This window comes from Indicator indicator, chromosome 2, assembly GCF_027791375.1.
Source record: "Indicator indicator isolate 239-I01 chromosome 2, UM_Iind_1.1, whole genome shotgun sequence".
In the NCBI taxonomy this organism is placed as follows: Eukaryota; Metazoa; Chordata; class Aves; order Piciformes; family Indicatoridae; genus Indicator; species Indicator indicator.
The window spans coordinates 17,124,328-17,144,788 of NC_072011.1; the positions used below are offsets into that span (position 1 = coordinate 17,124,328).

At 42.6% G+C, this 20,461-nt stretch overlaps 1 protein-coding gene across 1 annotated transcript in view; it reads right to left on the bottom strand.

Annotated features, from left to right (window-relative positions):
- SYNJ2 (synaptojanin 2) overlaps positions 1-16,279 on the bottom strand; it is a 70,462-nt gene extending 54,183 nt beyond the window's left edge. The window contains exons 1-2 of the mRNA XM_054393828.1: positions 16,159-16,279; positions 9,196-9,282 (exon numbers count right to left, since the gene is read on the bottom strand). Coding sequence (XP_054249803.1) covers positions 9,196-9,282; positions 16,159-16,279 — 208 coding nt within the window. The remainder of the gene's footprint in view (positions 1-9,195; positions 9,283-16,158) is intronic.
- Between the last annotated feature and the right edge of the window lie 4,182 nt (positions 16,280-20,461).

Consider the following 20,461-nt stretch of genomic DNA (forward strand, 5'->3'; position numbering starts at 1 on the left):
GTCCCAGTCCATTACAGGGGAGTTAGACTAGATGATCTTTAAAGGTCCCTTCCAACTCAAACCATTCTATGATTCTATACATAAAGAATAAGTCTCTTTACTCCAAATTATGGAGCAGCCTTCATTCACTTTTCATGATGACTTTGAACAGGAAGAGGCTGGCAAAGGAGTTTCACACTTACAGCCCAGGAAGTTGGAGAAAAGGAATGAAATGAAGGAACTAGATTAAAGCTACAATAAAGCTATCTTGCTTTACCACTTTGTTCTTCTAGGCTGCCCTACGAGCTGAGGTGATCTTCAGATTTGCTTACATCACAAGGCATACACTACAAAACTGCCAGATACAGTAACCCTACAACACCACAGCCTCAGCTTAACACATATCTCTGACTCTGTGCCTTGAAGAAAGGTCCCAACCCTGTCTCCTGATTTCCAAGATGGTATTTTGGACAGTGTCCCTGAGAATCAGCTCCGGCTGTCACTGCACTGTCTGCAGGAGGAGCAAGGAGAAAACTAATCACAACATCTTATTAACAGTGCTCAAGCCTGTGCCCTACCCACTTTTACTCACTGCAGAGATATAGCCAGGATCCTGAGCAAAGGTAAGGTCCCATCAGTCTTTCACCCTTTTAGAACCTTATGCAGCAAAATTAATGCTACCAAAACACTATTCCACTATTTATCTCTAAGGTCTAAGCTATACAGCTATACACAGTGAAACAAAATTTTCCCCATCTTCCCTTCTTTGCCAGCAACATTCCCAGTGGCTGGGAATCTCTTCTTTAAATCCCTCACTTTTTTTTAATCTCACACTTTTTGTCCTCAACCAAGGCTGCCAATATTTTTAAGTATCACAGTATCACAGTATATCAGAGGTTGGAAGGGACCTCAAGAGATCATCAGGTCCAAGTCCCCTGCCAGAGCAGGATCACCTAGGATAGTCCGCACAGGAATGCATCCAGGTGGGTTTTGAAAGTCTCCAGAGAAGGAGACTCCACAACCCCCCTGGGCAGCCTGTTCCAGTGCTCCATCACCCTCACTGTAAAGAAGTTTCTCCTCATGTTGAGATGAAATCTTCTATGTTCTATTTTGAACCCATTGTTCCTTGTCTTATCACTGTGAACCACATAGATTGATAACTACACTGGATGAGTTTGTGATGGAAATGACAGCTGCTCTACCTCCACTCATACTTTCTCCCAGGCATTTTGTCAGATTGAAAACACAATTCCAAGGAACAAAAATACTACATATCCAAACAGTACTCACTATGGCAGAAATTTAACAGGAAAATGTTGCTGCTTATTTGCTTGGTCACTGAAAGTCAGACTATTATTGTGGATGTCTTAAAGCAAATTTAAACTTTTAAAAGTCAGTGTGGTTTCTTTTCTGTTATGTAAATGTCAACAAGCCATAATCTTTCCTTTTGAAAACAGATACTTAACATGAAAACAGCTTTACCAACCACAATCCTATCTAAAAGCACTTAAATTTAAGGGTAGAAATTTCTTAAATTGCTTCAATCAGGATAGATGCTGCTATTGAAGTAATTTTTGTGAAAAAGCAAAATTAAAATCAACTTTCTCAATTTTCTATAAATTGCAGACACTAAGTTATTTGGCAATTGTTCATTCATTTCAAGTAAAATAGCATTCTTAGCTGCCAAGAATTTACTGAAATAATTCTCTTAGTTCCTGAACAATTCAGTTTTATTATCCAGTACATCTCACAAAAGAATGCAAGAATTTGAATTCTTGTTTTACCACCACACCCCCACCCCCCAAAAAAACCCAGGAAAACAAAAAACAAAACCCCAAATGAAATAAATAAACAAAACAAAACAAAAAAATCTGCTATTAATATCAAATTTCCTATGGTAGGTGGATTGGTGAAGCCACAGAACAAGACAGAAAAGACTTTTTTAAATTAAATTGGTTTTGCTGAGCAAACTGTGAAAATACAACAATATTGAACACCCAGACATCCCATAGAGCTAGAAAAATATTTCCTCTTAAAACAATCAAGACTATTCCATTAATCCCTGTAAGCCTTAACTTTTTAAAAGTGCAGCTCACTACCACTTCCAGCTCTGCAATTACATTAAAAATACTGATACTTCTAAGTTTCCAGTGAAACTGGTTTTATGCAAGTAGCACCTGAAGTACCAGACCAACAGCAATTACAATAAAAAATACATCAGATACTCAAGTTAAATCCACCTGCTAGCATGATCAAGAAGCATATTTACAGGGTTACAACCTCTGAAGGGTGCTACACATTATTCGAGGTATTTATATTTCTTCTGTCTTTAACATCAACAGCAGCATGGACAAAAATACTAATGCCATGAAATGAGCAATCACCCCTTAACAGTAAGCTCAAATAAATCAGGAAGCTGAGTTTTAAATTCCTGGCAGTGCATCCTCAAGATCAAAGGGACAATTAACACCAAATCAGTTCCCTAAAGGCAGTGGCCCTGTCAGTATTACCAGTGCAGCCAGGCTCCACAGGTTCCCTGTTTTCAGGAGCTCCATGCATATCTGGAGTAGGGTACAAGCCAAACTCCAGTATTACTTCTTGAAACAGTTATTATATTTTAAAAGGTAATTAATGTAAATGGGATGGCAATTTTCTCTTGATTTCATGTGCAGCACAGCAGCAGGAAATATGCAATATTCATCTGACAGCCACAAGGTGCATGACTAACAGGACCAGCAGTAAGGCAAATAAAAAGAAATCCTAAAGGAAGGAAAAGTTTTTCCTGTGATCAAGGCTCCAGGTCAGGCTCCTAGACTTCTCTTTGTACTATTTACCAGGCCTCCCATCTCAAAAAACAATTTATTTTTCATTAACTTTTACAAGTAGTTTAATGTACAATCCTGCTGCATATTTGCCTTCCTAAACTTTACACATAGATGGAAGCAACAAAAGAACTACAGTTGAAGAAGATTTTAGAAATGTCCCTCATTTCCTTGGGATGCAATCTGGAATGTTTTAAAGAAACCTTTGAAATAATTTTAGAGCAAGAAGTGAAGTGTTCCTTACTGGTCATGCTTTCTACAGCAACACATCCATGAAAAAGCAAGGCCCATCTACACTGACGTCAGGTAGATGGGAATAAATGTCCATGTGTTGTGTCCAAGATCATTAATTTGCCCCATGACAGCTATAAATCACCAGAACTGACTATAAATAACACTTTTGAAGACACGTAAGAGATGTTTTGCTCACAACGATACATGCCTAATGCCCTTGCATCAGACTACACATGGGAGGCAGAGGATGGAGAGTATTTTGCATAAAAACAAGACAAAAATTACTTGCATCCATATTTTCAGAAGTTCCTGTGAAACCTTAATCCAAGTTGAACAGGAAACACAGTTCTGGTACGTCACACCCTACAATAACAAGCTGCAGTTTCTGTATTTAACTTGTCTACATGACTCAAGGCAATTGTTTCCCCTGCAATTTACAGGATGACTTCAGTGTTGCCTACTATGAATTGCAACAAAACGGAGGCAATATTCAGTTCTTATTTTCTACTTCTAAATTGCAAGTATTTCAATCATAGAATGGTCTGGGTTGGAAGGGACCTCTGAAGTTCATGTAGTCCAACCCCCTCTGCAGTAAGCAGGGGCATCCTCAACTAGATCAGGTTGCCCAGAGCCCATTCAAGCCTCACTATGAATATCTCCAGGGATGGGGCCCCAGCCACCTCCCTGGGCAACCTGTTCCAGTGTTCCACCACCCTCATAGTAAAGAACCTGTTCCTAAGATCCAATCTAAATCTGCTCTTCTCTAGTTTGAAGCCACTGCCCTTCGTTCTGTCACTGCACGCTTTTGTAAACAGCCTCTCTCCATCCTTCTTGTAGGCCCTCTTCAGGTACTGGAAGGCTGCTATTAGGTCTCCCCAGAGCCTCCTCTTTTCCAGGCTGAACAACCCCAGCTCCCTCTGTCTTCGTAGCAGAGGCGTTCCAACCTCCTGATCATTTTTATGGCCCTCCTCTGGACCCACTCCATCAGGTTTGTGTCCTTCCTATATTGAGGGCTCCAGAGCTGGAGTACTGCATTGCAGAATCACCTCTCTGGATCTGCTGGCAATGCATCTTTTGACACAGCCCAGGATGTTTGGCCTTCTGGGCTGCAAGCACACACTGTCTGCTCATGTCCAACTTCTCATCTATCAGTTCCCCCAAATGCTTTTCCATAGGGCTGCTTTCTACCACCTCATCCCTAGTCTGTATTGATAGTGAGGATTGTTCCAGCCCAGGTGCAGAACCCTGCACTTGCTCTTGTTGAACCTCATGAGGTTCACCTGGGCCCACCTCTCCAGCTTGTCCAGGTCCCTCTGGATGACATCCTGTCTCTCTGGTGTATCGACAACACCACTCAGCTTGGTGTCATCTGCAAACTTGCTGATGGTGCACTTGATCCCACTGTCTATATCATCGATAAAAATATTAAACAGCACAGGTCCCAGTACAGACCCCTGAGGGACACCACTTGTCACTGCTCTCCATATGGACTTCAAGACATTGAGCACTACCCTCTGGATACAACCATCCAGCCAATTCCTTATCCACTGAACAGACCACCCAGTAATTCTGTATCTCATCAACACGGTGAACAGGATGTGGGGGACTGTGTCAAATGCCTTGCAGAAGTCCAGATAGATCACATCCATAGATCACCCCTTAATCCAATGACATAGTCACTTCATCATAGAAAGCCACTAGGTTGGTCAGGCAGGATTTGCCCCTAGTAAATCCAAGCTGGCTGTCTGGAATCACCTCCCTGTCCTCCATGTGCCTTAGCATGGCATCTAGGAGGATCCGTTCCATGATCTTCCCAGGCACAGAGGTGAGGCTGACAGGTTGGTAGTTCCCAGGGTCCTCCTTTCTACCCTTCTTAAAAATGGGTGTGATGTTTCCTTTCTTCCAGTCCCTAGTGACTGCACCTGACTGCCACAACTTTTCAAATATCATGGAGAGTGGCTTGGCAACTACATCAGCTAATTCCCTCAGGACTCTGGGATGCATTTTGTCAGGTCCCATGGACTTGTTGATCTTCAGGTTCCTCAGATGATCACGCACCTTGTTTTCACTTACAGTGGGAGGAACCATGCCACCCTGGTCTCCACCTTGTGGGCCATCAACACAAGAGCCATGAGGAGAGGGGGTGCCAGTGAAGACTGAGGCAAAAAACTTGTTGAGAATCTCAGCCTTCTCCTCATCCATTGATACAAGTTCCCCAGCGCTGCTCATCGGTGGCAGGGGGGACACTTTCTTTAATCTTCCTTTTGTAGTTAATGTACCTGTAGAAGTCTTTCTTGGTTTTGTTTGCATCTCTTGCAAAGTTCAGTTCCAGCTGTGCCTTGGCCCTCCTGACCTCGTCCCTACACAACCAGGCAACGTCACTGTACTCCTCCCAGGATGCCTGTCCCTCCATTTCCTGTGTAGCCCCAACCTGCCCTTTAGTTTCACCAGCAGGCCACAGCTCAACCATGGTGGTTTCTTGCCCTTCTTGCCCGATTTCTTACACATGGGGATTGAGATCTCTTGTGCTCTATAGAAAATATCCTTAAAGATCTGCCATCTCTGTTCCACTCCCTTGTCCCTGAGGGCTGTTTCCCATGGGGTCCTAATTTACTAACTCCTTGAAAAGCTGGAAGTTTACTTTCCTAAAATTTAGAGTCCTAACTATGCTTCTCATGGGCTTCATACCCTTTAGGACAGTGAACTGCACTAGCACATGATCGCTGCAGCCCAGGCTGCCTTTGACTTTGACATCCCTGATGACTTCGCTTGCTTTTATTACCAACAGGTCCAATAACACATCCACTCGTGTAAGGCTGTTAATTTCTTAAGAAGCTGTTATCTAAGCACTCCAGGAGCTTCCTGGATTGCCTACAGCCAGCTGTGTTGCTTTTCCAACAGATGTCAGGGTGGTTAAAATCCCCCAGAAGGACGAGAGCCTGTAATCATGATGCCTCCTCGAGCTGGAGCTTCATCAATAGGTTCCGCTTGTTTGGGTGGCCTGTAGCAGACTCCTGGGACCACAGGGCTCCCTTTGTTGTCCCGATCCCTAATATCTACCCTTAAGCTTTCAACCTGCTCGTGGATATTCTTTAGTGACAACTCTTCACAATCTATCTTCTTTACAGAGGGCAACACCTCCACCCCTTCCTTCTCTCCTGTCCCTTCTGAACAGCTTGTGGCCATCAACTGCCACACTCCAGTCACAGCATGCATCCCACCAAGTTTCCATAATTGCCACTATGTCATAGCTTTCTTGTAGCAGGGTAGCTTCCGCCTCCTCCCATTTGTTGCCCGTGCTGCGTGCATTGGCAACTGCCCTTTCCTTTTAAAAATTAATCTCCTCCAGTATTTGCTCTTTCTATTCCAACACAGTCATGTCATTGTCTCATGTTCTCTCAAGTCTGTTCCATCTCCACTCCACACATACCTCCACTTCACTTTATAGTCCACTGAAAAACAATTTGGAGGACATTTTTGCCTCTCTTCTGTCTTCAGAATTAGCAACAGGACATAGCTGAGAAGTCAATTCTAGCCTCCTAGCTGGAAGTATCTGAGGAAATCTAGAGCAGAATAAAAGACTCAAGATTTTCACACTACAATTTTAGTCTCAAAGATATTCTTTCTCTTCTGAATAAAATTATATTATAAGCAAATGTTCAAAAGGAATAGAAAACAAGTACTTCAGGATTTTTTTTTCTTTGAAACTTCTTCCTTTCGATTACACATTGTATATGTGCAAGAGGAAGAGTAAACATAGTCACATGAATTCAGAATGCCTCCCCAAATACAGCACCTATGTGGTGTTGGCATCAAAATAATACATTACATATGCCTCTCTCCTGACATCGGAAGCTAAACCAAACATGGCAAAGCCAGCTCGTTTAACACTTTGCCTGAGATGTATTTGCCACTGCTAGATCTTCTTTGGCAGCAAAATCTTGGCTGAGATTCAGCTCAGAAACACTGTACAATTCATTCGGCGGCCATCCATCTCACAAAATAAAGCAAAAGAACTCAGTGAGTCATGTTAACAGACATAAGTACATAAAAGTGAATGCTATTCTGGTGGGAAACAATAACTCTGTGAGTCAGTTTCATTTATTTCATCTACTTTCTTGTGAAAGGCAAGATGGCAGGCATGCCATGTGATTTATTGATTCCTAAGTAGCAATACTTACAAGTCAGTTGAAGTGCTCAGAAACATTTTTCATGTCTTGCAGAAAAGTTTGCCCTTCTGTTCTACAAATATACTCTTTTAATATCTCAGTGGAATGTACTTTCATAAATATTTTCAGTTAATTTAGTACTTATGGTCTGTAGGTTTGAAAAAAATAGTGAAACTCGTGAAGAAAGTCTGTGTGATCACTGATACATGGTGAAGAGCTGGCCAATTGCACCCTTTTTTGCAGTTATACAGAAAAAAAAAAGTTACACTGCATTCCTTTCTAGTGTCAATCTTTGATGCAAGTAACAGCTTGCATGGACCTTAGTTATAGGTAAGATGGAAAATATGGAAGGTCTAACTGAGACTGTGAAAAAATACAGGCTACCTCTTGAATGGTGAGATAACAGACATGCAGTCATCTTTGCTTTTTAAAATGTGCTTGGCAGCACAAAATAATTGCTTACCTTTCCTTACCACTACAGCATGACCCTCCTGACTTTCCACTCAATCACAATTAGAAGTTTGTCTCCAGTAGCTAACTCTTTTATCCAATTACCAAAAAAAATTTAACAATCCCTTCTAAAGGAAGTTCTGTACCAAGTAATTTAATGCTAGAACAAGGCAGAGGTGCAGTGACAAAGCTCAGAGAGTGAAATCCTCACACTTTGAGGACACCAAAGTTAAACAGGTGTTGTTCAAAACAAAATAAGGACATGGGAAACACAGGAATAAAAGGATAAAGGAGAAAAAAAATAAGGCTGAGAAGATTTCACACATAATTTGAAATCATTCAGCTTTTAATATAAAGAATAAAACCAGGTATGTTTAGTTTCCATCACATAAAAGAAACTACCATCTGTAGTTTGAAGAGCTTGAATTCAATTGCTACATTCCTTTACTATTACCACAAGTTTCATAAGACTCCTATGAAGAAAAACAGGCCCAAGTGCCAAGAAAAACTAAACACCAGTCCTCCATGTTTAATTATACTAACAAATTTATATTAATCTCCATAGAAAATGCCTAATTAGCTCCACAAGAAACAGAAACAAAAAGCTCACATTCATTTCTAAAGACCAGAAGGGCCTGCAGTTCTAAATAGGAACACAGAAATCTTTCAGATTGGAGTCACATCTTCAGATCAACCTCAAGTCATATTACTCAAGTCATAAAATGCAAAAAAAGGAAAAAACAAAAGCAGGCTATAAAAAGATACTGGTCTAAATACATCAGTTCTCACACCACAACAGCTTTTGGCAGATTCCTTGACCAAGTCACATGGAAAACAGTTTTGTCATCCCTCCAAGTCAAAATTACTGTAAGAAGACCATGGGACCAGGGCTTTTTGTTTTAATACATGTTTTTCATCAGTGAATTTGAAGTCTGCTGTGCAAGCTACTATTATCACCAAATCACTGACTGCAGTTCTCTTCCTAAAACATGCTATTTCCATTAACATTCCTGTAGGCAGTATAATTGCAAGTCCTTTGCAAAATCAACATTCCCAAACCATACAGAAATTTACAAGAATAAAAAATCCTTACTATACTGCCTGAAGTTAAAGTCCTGCTTCTGCAAATCTTACCCCTGTGAATTACCCAATCAAAGGCAACTGAACATTATAGTAAGCACTGACAATTTGTAGCACTGCCACCTTAGATGACCATGATTAATCAGTGTTCAAACACGATCTTCCAAAAAAAAGAGTAAGAAATCATAGCTTGCCTTGGACAAATGCAGTAAGCTAAAGAAAAAAGGAAATTAGCTTCAGATAACTAATTAGACAAAAGAAAAGTGAGAGAAAAATCCAAAATTCATTCAGTGATATGCTTTTGGCATGGTATGTAAGAAGAAACAGACCTCTTTCAGAGTGTACATAACAAGGTGCAATTAGCTTTCTTAAGTTAAGGAACTGGACAGCTTAAGCTACTTGTTGTCTTTTAGTACTGTCTAGGTGTTTTATAATCTCAAGTCATACAGATAGTCACTTACCACATTTAAGCTGAAGCTCTCCCAAACAGCCATAAGCCTCCATGAGTTTTTCATACTGTCCTTTAATTGCATCCTTTTCTTCTGGAGCTGAGAAGCAAAATGAAAGTCAGCAAACTTTTTCAGTCATTATAACATTTTCAGATTTCTACTGCCTATACCAATAAAACAAAACTACATGTAAAAAAAAAAAAACCTACAGTACAAAGGTATGGCTAAACTGCTGTAAGAACAGTGCTTAAAAAGTGATGGGACAGAAATGCACAGCCTCCCCATGCACCATCCTAGAAGAAGGGCACTCACTACCTTTCCAAACAATCTGATTGTTAGTAATGTTCTTACTGTATGGTACAGATGCCACATCAGTTTCAGAATAAGGAATACAGAGGTATGCCATTCTAAAATAAGAATAAAATAATAATTTTTCTGGTCATAAGGTAAAATATATCTTTTCTTGAAGTGCAAAAAGAGATGATTTCTGCTTCCAGATTCTCACAGTCTAATTTCAGGCAGATCAGGCATTTTTTACACCAGATAACAGAATTTGATGTAGACGTAACATCAGATGCTGATTTCAAGAAGAATTAAACTTAGATTTTACTGAAGTAAGAATTAACTGAGTCAGACGCTGATATTAGATTTGTGTATTTCTGCAACACTGACTTCAATGGACACAAAATGAACATTCAGATACTAAGCCGGAACATGGCCCAAACTTCTCCCTGGCTACACTTTGAAGTAAAACCAAAGTATTTTCTGAATGAGTAAGTCTGCTTTTTGTATATATTTCTGAATAAGGAGCAAGGTTAGCTTCTCATGAGGAAAACGGGCTGTGCCCCTCCTATGTCCATTTACTTCTTGAGCACAGAAAAACAAGCAACATGGTACTTTCGAGGTTAGCTAAGGCTTTACAATCTTATGCTCCTAGTGAACTTCAAAACCTTAAAAAAAAAAAAAATTAACTTTCCAGGCATATAAAGGACAAATTGAACTGCCTGCAATGGATGATAGAACAGAAAAGAAAGAACAGAACAGACTTCTCTTTATAAACCTCAAGAGGCAAGCAGCTCAGTGAGAAGCATGGAAAGCAAATAAATATCCCAGATAACACTGACATTTTGAAGTGAAAGGAAGGACATTTCCACAGTTCCTTAGCAGAGGCAATCCCCAAAGGAAATCATACCATGTTTGTCTCAATTTTTGCACCCATGACAAATAAGGAAGACTTGATAATTTGTTATTTTTATTTTTGATCTCAGACTCTCACAAGTTGCCCATTCTGCTTTCTTAGAGACACTGAGTGAATCAGGAGAAAATATTAGTACTACACACACAAGTGAAACAAAACACAAGCAATGGAAAGAGGATAAAGGGATTTTTATTGGGTAACTTCAACCTCTGTATAGTAACAATTTAAATATTCAATACCTCCTAAGAGCTGAGACTCTGAAAGCTCAGTTCTTGTCACTTAAAAAAAAAGAAAAAACCTTCAGCAAAAATAGTTTAGACAGACTATAACAATGTTTGACTTTTTATAAAATATTCCCTTTCAATCCTTCCTTATGAATTAGGAAAAAAAATTAAAAAGAGGAATCTTGCACTTTCCATGGAATCTTCATTAAGTAGAAAAGAGCAGCAACAACCAACTTTTTTCTTAAATCTGTTCTCTGCCTTTAAAGCTTATCCTTGTTCCTTTTAAAATAAAAAGGAAAAATCATCAGCAAAACTCTTGCTCCCAACATTGCATCTTTTGGAAGAAAGAGAGAATGACAGAAACAGCAAAAGATTCAGATCTCAGATTGATGCAGGAGCTCACAACCTTGCAGGCTAGGCACAACTCAAAAGCATTTAAAAGACACCTTGAAAGCATGGTGATACTCTTCAAAACACAATTACAGCTTGGCATGTTGACTGTTACAGAGTCTGGCAAGAGCATGATACAAAAGAACGGAGTTTATTTCAGCACGGAAATAAGCAACACAGAACTTGCCAGTAACAGCAAGAAGCATCTGACACTAGCGTGTACAGAAGTTACCAGTTTCCCAGGTCAAGCCAGCAGCATCATCCACATGCATCAGCTTCTACCACAGGACTTTTCCAAGCACACAAACAGCTGCAGTTTGCCAGCAGTGATACAGAAATACCAGTGGACAGGCCATCTGACAGAACACGTCTGCACAGTAGCATCAGTACCAGCAGAGCTGCCTGGAAGGGAGAAGCAGGCTCCAAACAAAGCTCTGGGAAGAGTCTGGCCTGTGTTTCCACTCCTGGCTAACAACTTGCTGATAACTTCTACCACACAGCAGATTCTGTAATTTATCCCATGGTTCATTTTGCTCCCCAAAGCAATTTAGATTCAGAAACCAAAAAAGCAACAAAGTGATCTTTCCTTGACCCTTCTATGCACTTTTCTAAAGATACAGCATGCTCTAAAACCATACCTGTGGATACTTTGAGAGGGAAGGAAAAAGCCAAACAGACATAGCTATGCCTATGGGTCATGCAAATGGAGAGGCCAGAATATTTTAGTGCATGCAGACCTAATCTGTGTGGCAAAAAAAAAAAAAAAAGTAATCCATTGTAATCCATTTGTTATAGATATCTACAGAATTATGAAGACTCCTGTCCCATTATACTCCTCTGCGTTGGTCAAACTCCTGATACGCACTGTAACGACTGCCATTAAGCAAGGGCCAGGGCAGGGGTCTCAGGCAACAGAGGTCATCCAGCAGCTCCCAAATGCTGCATCCCCTCCATAAGGGCCCTCATGATTGGGTGGATGAACCCTTCATCTCTCACAGCGTCCAGACATCGTATCTTGCTGCATGCCCTGCCAGTGTGCAAGTAAAGATACAGGCAGCATCCCTCCAGCACTGGGAAGTCCTAAGCCAGATTCCAACACATCCCAGCCAATCTTTTGGGGTTTCTGAAGGGGATGAGGGATACAGAGGAGGAACTTCCTCCCCCCCCCAAAAAAAATATAAAAAGCAATACATAGAAAGCATAACTGAGGTGTGACTTTAAAAAGGCATTAATGCAAAGGGCTTGAGACACGTTCATACCTTATTATTAAAAAGAGGTATTTCCAAATTCTAAAAATTTGTTACTGAAATCTCAAATAACTGTCAGCAAAACCTAGTCTGAAACATCTCCCAGAGCATTCACAAACAGAGCTAGGACACAAGTGCCAGAGTGAGAGACTAGAGAGAGAACAGAACTAACTGATAAACTACTACTGATTTTGCAGGATGAAGAAGAGAGTTAAAGGGAAAAACTACTCCAAAACTCTAAAGGATTGTTGACAAATGAGGAAAATATACACCATATCTGACAAGTTTCATCAATATGGAAAATACTGGTTTAACAACAACACTTGACAGCTGGATGTGCCCAAAGACATAGACACTTTTCTAATTAGTAACACAAAAATTATTTTCCAGTTTCTCTGTTAAGTGTTCCAAACTCAGAGTTTTTATTCTTCAATAGCTTTCATAAAAACTCTAAAATGCAGAGGCAGTAAGAGTGGTCTGCTTGAAAATCTAGGACAGGACTGTATGCTTACCTACATCCTGCTCACATGTAAAATCCTTCCTTTTTCAAGCCAGATGGCTTGAGATACATACATATATAGCTAATACACAATACTGCTACAGAAGTTAGTGAAACTCACAAGAAAGTTTTCTCCTTAGAGAACAAGTCCAATTTGCAAATATAGTGCATTTGGTTACTACTGAATAACAACTACAGATACTAAAGACTACACATAGTCATTACCAAACTCCACTAAAGCATTCCATGAATATTTTTAGTAATCTTCACTTCCACTAAGCATAATTGAGTACCCACCTCTCTGCAATCATTACAACTCTATTGCACTCATAACAGCTTTACAGACCTGCACACTGCGTTCCTCAAGCACTTTTCTTACTATCAATTATGTAAAAGCTCCTGATATAAATTATATATGATTGGAATGTTAGTTCAAAATTTTAACCCTTGTGAAACAGAAGACACACCACAATTCAACAAAAGTAAGCTACAACAATCTCAAAGTGATCTTTTCCCATGTGTAAAATGCTTCAGAACCAATCAGGAAAAGGCCTCTTAAGTACATATTCCACATGGCCTAGCCAAATGTCCCTTCCTGCTTGTAAAAGCTGCAAATTCCATTTAATGGCTACCAAGACTGGACAGGCATACAGAGTTTTCTTTATTCAACGTTTTCTTGGGGATGATCCCCCAGACTTCAACAGGAACCAACACCTCTCTCACACATATGGTGCCCAGAAACACCAGTGACTGGCGAGAGAGGGTGGAAAGGTACCATAGTTCCAAGTTGAGCATTCAAGAGCTCTTGAAGAAGACGTCAGTGATCAGAGTTACAGTTAAGAGTTTCACAGTCCTATTTATACATTTTCTAGAAAGTGGTATTTCTGCCTGAAAACACAACAAATAAATCTAGAAAGTGGCATTTGGGAAAATCAGTTCACTGGCTTCCTGCATTAGATTGAAAACATTCTGTTTCTAGGGGGGGAAGATTATGTTTTCAGAGCTGTATGCACATATACATGACTACTTTCATTCATGACCAAAGAACATCAGACTCATAAAGCCATTAGATCTCTACTGGCCAGTGCTGTGACCCGCAGGCAGTTAAGAAAAAGATAAAAGACATCCCCAGGTCATCTCCCCAGAGCTTGACCATTATGTTTATATGCTTCCTGTCATATATTACATATATTAACACAGAAACTTGCTGTCACTACGGACATAAACCATCAAGCAGAATTTATACCTCACAACCACTAACAGTTTCCTAACACAGACAACGACTCTTGTAATCTACACTCAACATCTACACTAGTTTCCCCCTCCCTTTTCTGGTCCTTTGCTGCATAAAAGAAAGAAACAAACTAAACTGTCTCAGCTAGATAAACTAGCATTTCCTATAATAAAGGAACCAAACACAGGCAGGAAAAGAGAAACCAAATGAAATGAAATGACAAAGCTATTAGCACAGAGTGGGCTGAATGCCCATGCATACATGATTACAGTTATCTCAAGAGGTGATGTTGGACTTTCAAAAGGCATGGTGAATAGGCCTTTACACCAGCCATGATACAGATCAATACTTCAAAATTCTTCTAATATACATTTTAAAAGAGACTATATAAAGTCTCTAATCATTTTTATCTATAGTAATTCAAAGAGGAGATAGCAACACTGGGGGAGAAAAAGCTATTGTAAATTGATTATTCCCTTAATTACTGAGATTCCAACTACTGGTCATACAAATGGCTTGGAATCACTAGATGAATACTGGCCTCTCAATTTTACCCATGCACATTGGTTTTAGGCAGTGCAGCTGCTTTAGATTTGTATCACAGTAATAAAATACAGACCAAAACCCACTGACATCAATGAAAAGTTTTAATGTAACTTCTTTCTGAATCAGGAAAAGCAAACAAAATGCTGCTCATTACTAACAGATTTCCCACCTTGCCAGTTCAAGAAATCACCCCAAAAACCCTAGAAAAAATATAACACACTATTCCCAATTAATTTAACAAGAAACTGAACCTCCAAAGCATAACATGATATAAGATTCCTAGAAAAATTAAAATAAACCCATCACAGTGTGGCATTAACATATCTTTATCATTGGAGATGAAAAATTTTACATTATCAGAACTATTCTCATGAAAATCAGCTGCCACCTGAGGACCTTATTGGCTTTCTTGGTTTGAAAAACCCCCAATCCCTGAAAACCAGGCATTTTGGTCTGAATGTCTTGCCTCCATATGAGACATAAGATTCAGCTCAGTGAGCCCGGATCGTCAGCTGACACTACGATTGACATTACACAAATTGTACATGCATTTTATACTAGGAAGTTTACAGTTTAAGCCATCCCTTTTCCTCTTAGCTGCTTGAATATGGATCCCTGTAACACCATGAAGAGTGGCATGACTACAGCAACTGGTAAGTATAACAGGCAAAAAAAATTAAAACCACAGTACAAGCACAATGTGTTCCCCTACATTACTTTTTGCGCATTACCTGATTTTTCTGTGCTTGCCTCAACATTAGCATCACATTAACTCATGGGTGGCAATTATCAAAACAGAAGATGAGAAATACTAAGGATGTTTATGACTTCCACTGCCCCAGTGACGTGACACAAGCCTGTGTCTTAAGCAGACAGACTCAAGTAACCATGCAGAGTGCAAGACAGAAGAGCAGGTATGGCATCACAGCAAGAAGCCCGGTTTGCTTTACAGAATGTGAATCTCAAGTCATACATTCAAAACAATCTCTGCTCTGAAGTGGATGACTACACTGGTGGTCAGCACCGGCTGAAAAGAAATTTCAAGAGGCACCACCCCTTCAGGTGAACCCTCCTCTGTGGTCAGTAAGGTTCATACAAGGCTGTAGAGTACAAATCCGGTACAGTGAAGGTGCCTTTTGCTGAGGCCCCCCAAAGACCAGACACGCAGGTGGCCTCTCCTGCTTCTTCCACCCTGACACAGAAAGAGCCGTTCAGGCATGGATCAGGCTTGGGGTCGCACAGGGAGGAGATACTAGCTAAACCTCCATGCATGGCAGAGTACGGGGACTCCCTCCAAAGCGGCAAGTGGGAAGGTCTGAAGGGCTATACTGGAGAGCGGGTTTTAAGGTGAGGTGAGCTAGTTTCCTCCAGTCAGTGTCCCAAGAGCATAGACTGGGCCCAAGTCTATGCTCTTCCCTTCCTCTCTCCAAGCCACAGGGAAAAGTGCCTCCCGTGTACTGGCCGCTGCACCCCGGCACCGCTTCGCTGGCACCACGAGTCCCACAGACAGCACAGCACCACCAAGTGCATACCTACAGCCCCGCCACCTTCCCACGCCACAGCCTCCCCCAACAGGCACGGCGCGGGAAGCCGCCCGGCCTGGCCTGGCCCGGCCCGGCCCGGCCCGGGGCACTTACTGAGCGCCGCCACGGTGCCGGCCTCCAGCAACAGGCAGTCCTGGCGGGTGCGCGCCTCCAGTAAGGCGCTCGGCCCCGGCTCCTGCTTCCAGAGCAGCCGCAGCCCTTTGCTTAGAGCCATGGGAGCGGCTGGTCGCAGGGAGGAAAGAGCGGCGGGTGCCGGCGAAGGGAGGATGCGTTCCACAGCGCGGGTGGCGAAAGAGTCGCCGTCTCCTCAAGCGTAGGGAGCACGGCTCTCGGGGGGCCGCCAGCAGCCCCGGCCGCCGCGGGCGCTCCTTCGAGCACGAGTCCCCGATCCCGGCAGCCCGCTTCTCCCCGGCAGCGAGGACGCCCTGGGAAGCGGCCAAGATGGGTAGCCGCGTCCCCCCCCCGGGAGCCGGTCACCTCAACAGGCCTCCAAGTGCCTGTGTGGGGGCGCCCAGCGGTGAAAGGAGCGGAAAGCCTGCCCGCTGCTGTTTCTCCCCGTCCCCTGCGGCTTCGCAGCACAGCTGTTGCCTCCTCCTCGGGGAGTCCCCGGCTGCGGCCAGCGGGGCGGGAACGACCCTACCTTCTCCGCCTTTCTCTTCCCACCCACGGTCCCCTGTAAACTTTGCGGAGTTAACTTTGTCCCTCTGGCTCCCCAGCTGCGGCTCCGCCTACTCCGAGACAGGTACAAGCCGCCCGGCGGGGGCAAACCCCCATCCCTCTCCCCGCCGGGGACGCCAACCCGGCACCGTGGCCGCGGCCCAAAACCGCTTGCCTAGGCCCGCCACACTGGCCCGCGTAGTAGCGGTGGCCGCCTTTGTTGCCCGCGGTTTGTCACGGGCCGTGCCCCAGGTGCCGCTGGGGACCGCCCACGATCGCGGGGGCCAGGTGGCAAGTGGCCTGCCCGCGTCCCTTATATCACGCGGGAGCGGGGGCCTTCTCATAATGCCTTATGTGAGTCGAGGCAGCGCCTGGGAATTTTAAGCCCAACACATCATGGCTCCTTGACGTAGGCAGAAGCTGGACTCTAGTGGATCATCAGCACCCGTAGGAGGCCACACAAGGCTGTGCCTCCCGCTTGGGCGATGTGGTAGCGTTCTCAAAAGTGCAAAATGGCTTTGTGGGCCGGCAGACTGGTGAAATGGCCTATTCACTCGCTGGGCAAAGCCAATGAGAGCAGCTATTGATGGGAAGTGAGCTGCCCCTTAACTGAGGGCGGAGGGCGGCGTTTGACAGAGGTGGACCTAGGTACCTGCCGGGTGCTGCCCAGATTGGGAGCAATCAGCGTGTGGAACCTAGGGAAAGCGCGGTCCCGCCGGGTTTGTTGTAAAGAGCGGTTTTTTAGGAAAATAGCCAAGGTTCGGATTGACTAGTAATCAAAAAGATGTTCCTTCATATAAAAGTGCGGGGTTTGTTGCTGTGGGTTTTTTCCCCCCCTCGGATCTTGCAGGATTCCCAGCATGTTTACCTGTTGAGACTGTGCAGGATGAAGTGCTAATTTTTTTCAAGAGTTCAGTTATTAAGATTGAGGAGTTACGCAGATTGAGGAGGTAGGCACAGGTACACAATCAGGTTGGTTAGAGCCTCGTCGAGCCTGACCTTGAATATTTCCAGAGATGGGGTCTCAATTACCTCCCTGGGCAACCTGTTCCAGTGTTCCACCCTCATGGTAAAGAATCTGTTCCTAACATCCAATCTGAATCTCCTCTAACTTCAAACCATTGCCGCTCATCCTATCACTGCAGGCCTTTGTGAACAGTTCCTCTCCAGCCTTCCTGTAGGCCCCCTTCAGGTACTGGAAGGCTGCTATTAGGTCTCCTCCGAGCTTTCTCCAGGCTGAACACCACCAGCTCCCTCAGCCTGACCTCACAGGAGAGGTATTCCAGCCCCCCAATCATCCCTGTGGCCCTCCTCTGGACCTACTCCATTTCACTCCTGTCTTAAGGGCTCCAGAGCTGGATGTAGTACTCCAGGTAGGGTCTTACCAGGGCAAAGTAGCAGAATCACCTTTTGATCTGTTGGCTACACTTCTTTTGATGCAGTCCATGTATTAATGGACTGGATTCAATTGTTCATTCGAATGTCACTGCCTGTAGCTGGAAGAACAGAAGAAAAGATGACCTATGCCCCAGAATCTTTCGCCACTTGTCCCAAGGCCCTAAAGTCTCTTTTAATTGTTCTTGGACTAACAGTCATTACTTCCTCTCCACCTACATGGAAGATCAGTAGTGGGTAATAATCGGAGAACCACACCAGGCTAGGAAGTTTCCTGATGACGTTCCCAACGCAGGCTCCAGGGACACAGCATACCTCCCTATGAGAAGGGTCTGCCTAACATACTGGACCCTCTGTTCCCCTCAGAAGAGAGTCACTTACGACTATAACCCTTTTTTTTTCTCTTCCTTTTTTTTTTTTTTTCTCTTGGGGGTGATGTTGTGATAGGAATGATAGGCTTTTCTCTGTGTGTGGCTGGTCTTTCCCACCCAGAGCCTCATACCTGTTTTTAGTGGCACCTGGGGGGGTGAGATGGACAAGGAAGTAGGTTGTCTGTTGCCTGGTACTACTATAACTAGTAGTAATTTGAAAAGGGCTCAAATAGGAATGTTGCTTGATATATTAGTGGGGTATGCAAAGATTTCCCTTACCTTATTGTATGGGACTGAAAATCTTTTCATCTAACCAAACTGACTATGACTATGACTATGACTCAATGCATGAAAGTCCATTTTTAAGGGAAAATGTTGAGACTGACAGATTATCTTTCAACTAACATTAGGAGTTGAGCTGTCTTGCTCTGGAGTATCATGGAAATTGATCAATACCTGTAGTAATTTGTGCAGTCCCTCATTCTGTTTTCCACAGCATCTGTTTTCACCCTCATTAACTCCTCAGCAATTTTTAATTTCATCCTCCTTTCTCAAGTGTATTTTTTCTTTAATCTTCTGCCTTGCTAGTTCCATCATATTAGTTGCTTTGCCCCTTTTCATACTCCTGTCTTTGGTTCTTGATAATTGTTCCTACCTCTGAGGAGTCACAGATATTTTGTATTGCTTTCTGAAAGTTCCCAAAGCTAAATAGAGGGAGGTGATCCTTTGCTGCTGACAGCTGAGAGAAGCTAAGGTCACTGGGCTATCTCTACCATTCTGCATGCATGGAATAGTGGGAGTACTGTGGAGAGTAGAGTATCTCTTGTCAGCAGTAGAGCTCTTTGCTTTCCTTTTCTTCTTACAAATCCTTTTCCCTTTCCTGTCATTAGGAGAGGGGGAGAGAAAGGAAGGAATCCTTAACATCTCATGTTTGCTGACTTCAGAACTGTGTGAAATACAGTTCAAACAGAATTGCAGCACTGATATGTTAGGGGGGCAGCCTCTGTGGTAGGAGGATATTCAGCATTAAATAAAGTTTAGTTCCTGTTAACTCACCTGTGGTGTAAGTTGTGTTGAAGAGTATGTCCACACTGTGTTTATACAGATTTCTAAGCACAGTTCTTTTGCTGTCATTAAGGGTTTAGCTGTTACCTCAGCTGCAGAAATCACTTTAGTGTGACTTCTGAGTACTTCTATCTACTTTCCAGTCATTATTGTTTGATTCACATTTCTAGTCCCTTTCCCTCCCCAGCCCTTGTTTACCTCTGAAGCATGCCATGCATTATAATGACTCCTGCTTCCATGTCTCTGTAGTAATGGATGTTCACAGAGTCTGAATAACAGCCTTATTCAAAAAGAGCCCCCTTACATGCTGATCTTAGCAGGTGGCATTGTATGTTTGTCTGCAGATGCATCAGATGCCGAGCAAGAGGGGTGTTACAAAACAGAGTTTAGCAGTACTGGAGAGAGCAGGATGTGTTTGGTTTAGCTGTCTGGAAGAGCTGTGTGAGACCTGTATCCTAGACTTGGTGGCATAGAGGGGATCCCTGTAGCATAACTTGTCTGTCTTTATGTGCTTTTGAATGATCTTTGCAATCTGGAACTCTTCTCCTAAAAGCTTTAGTGATACCCAGTAAAAAAAAAAGAAAAACACACACACAAAAAAAAAAAAAAAAAAAAAAACCCAAAACCAAAACAAAACAAAACAGAAAATACCTATGTTTCCCCTATGTTATGGTCCTGGAAGCAATGATAATTTTTTTTAAAGCTTTGAGACTAAATATGGATGAGTAGTTGACATGGCATTTCCTGGAAATTTCTGGCCACTTGCACTAAGCCTCAGTGGCCACAAATTCCTCAGGAAATATGTGTGCTCACAAGGTCATTGAAAACAGTTTGGGTTTTGCCTTTTATGAGAAACTTTTGACTTCAGTAAGTAAAGAAGAAATAAGGGAAGTACCTCAGCAGAACTT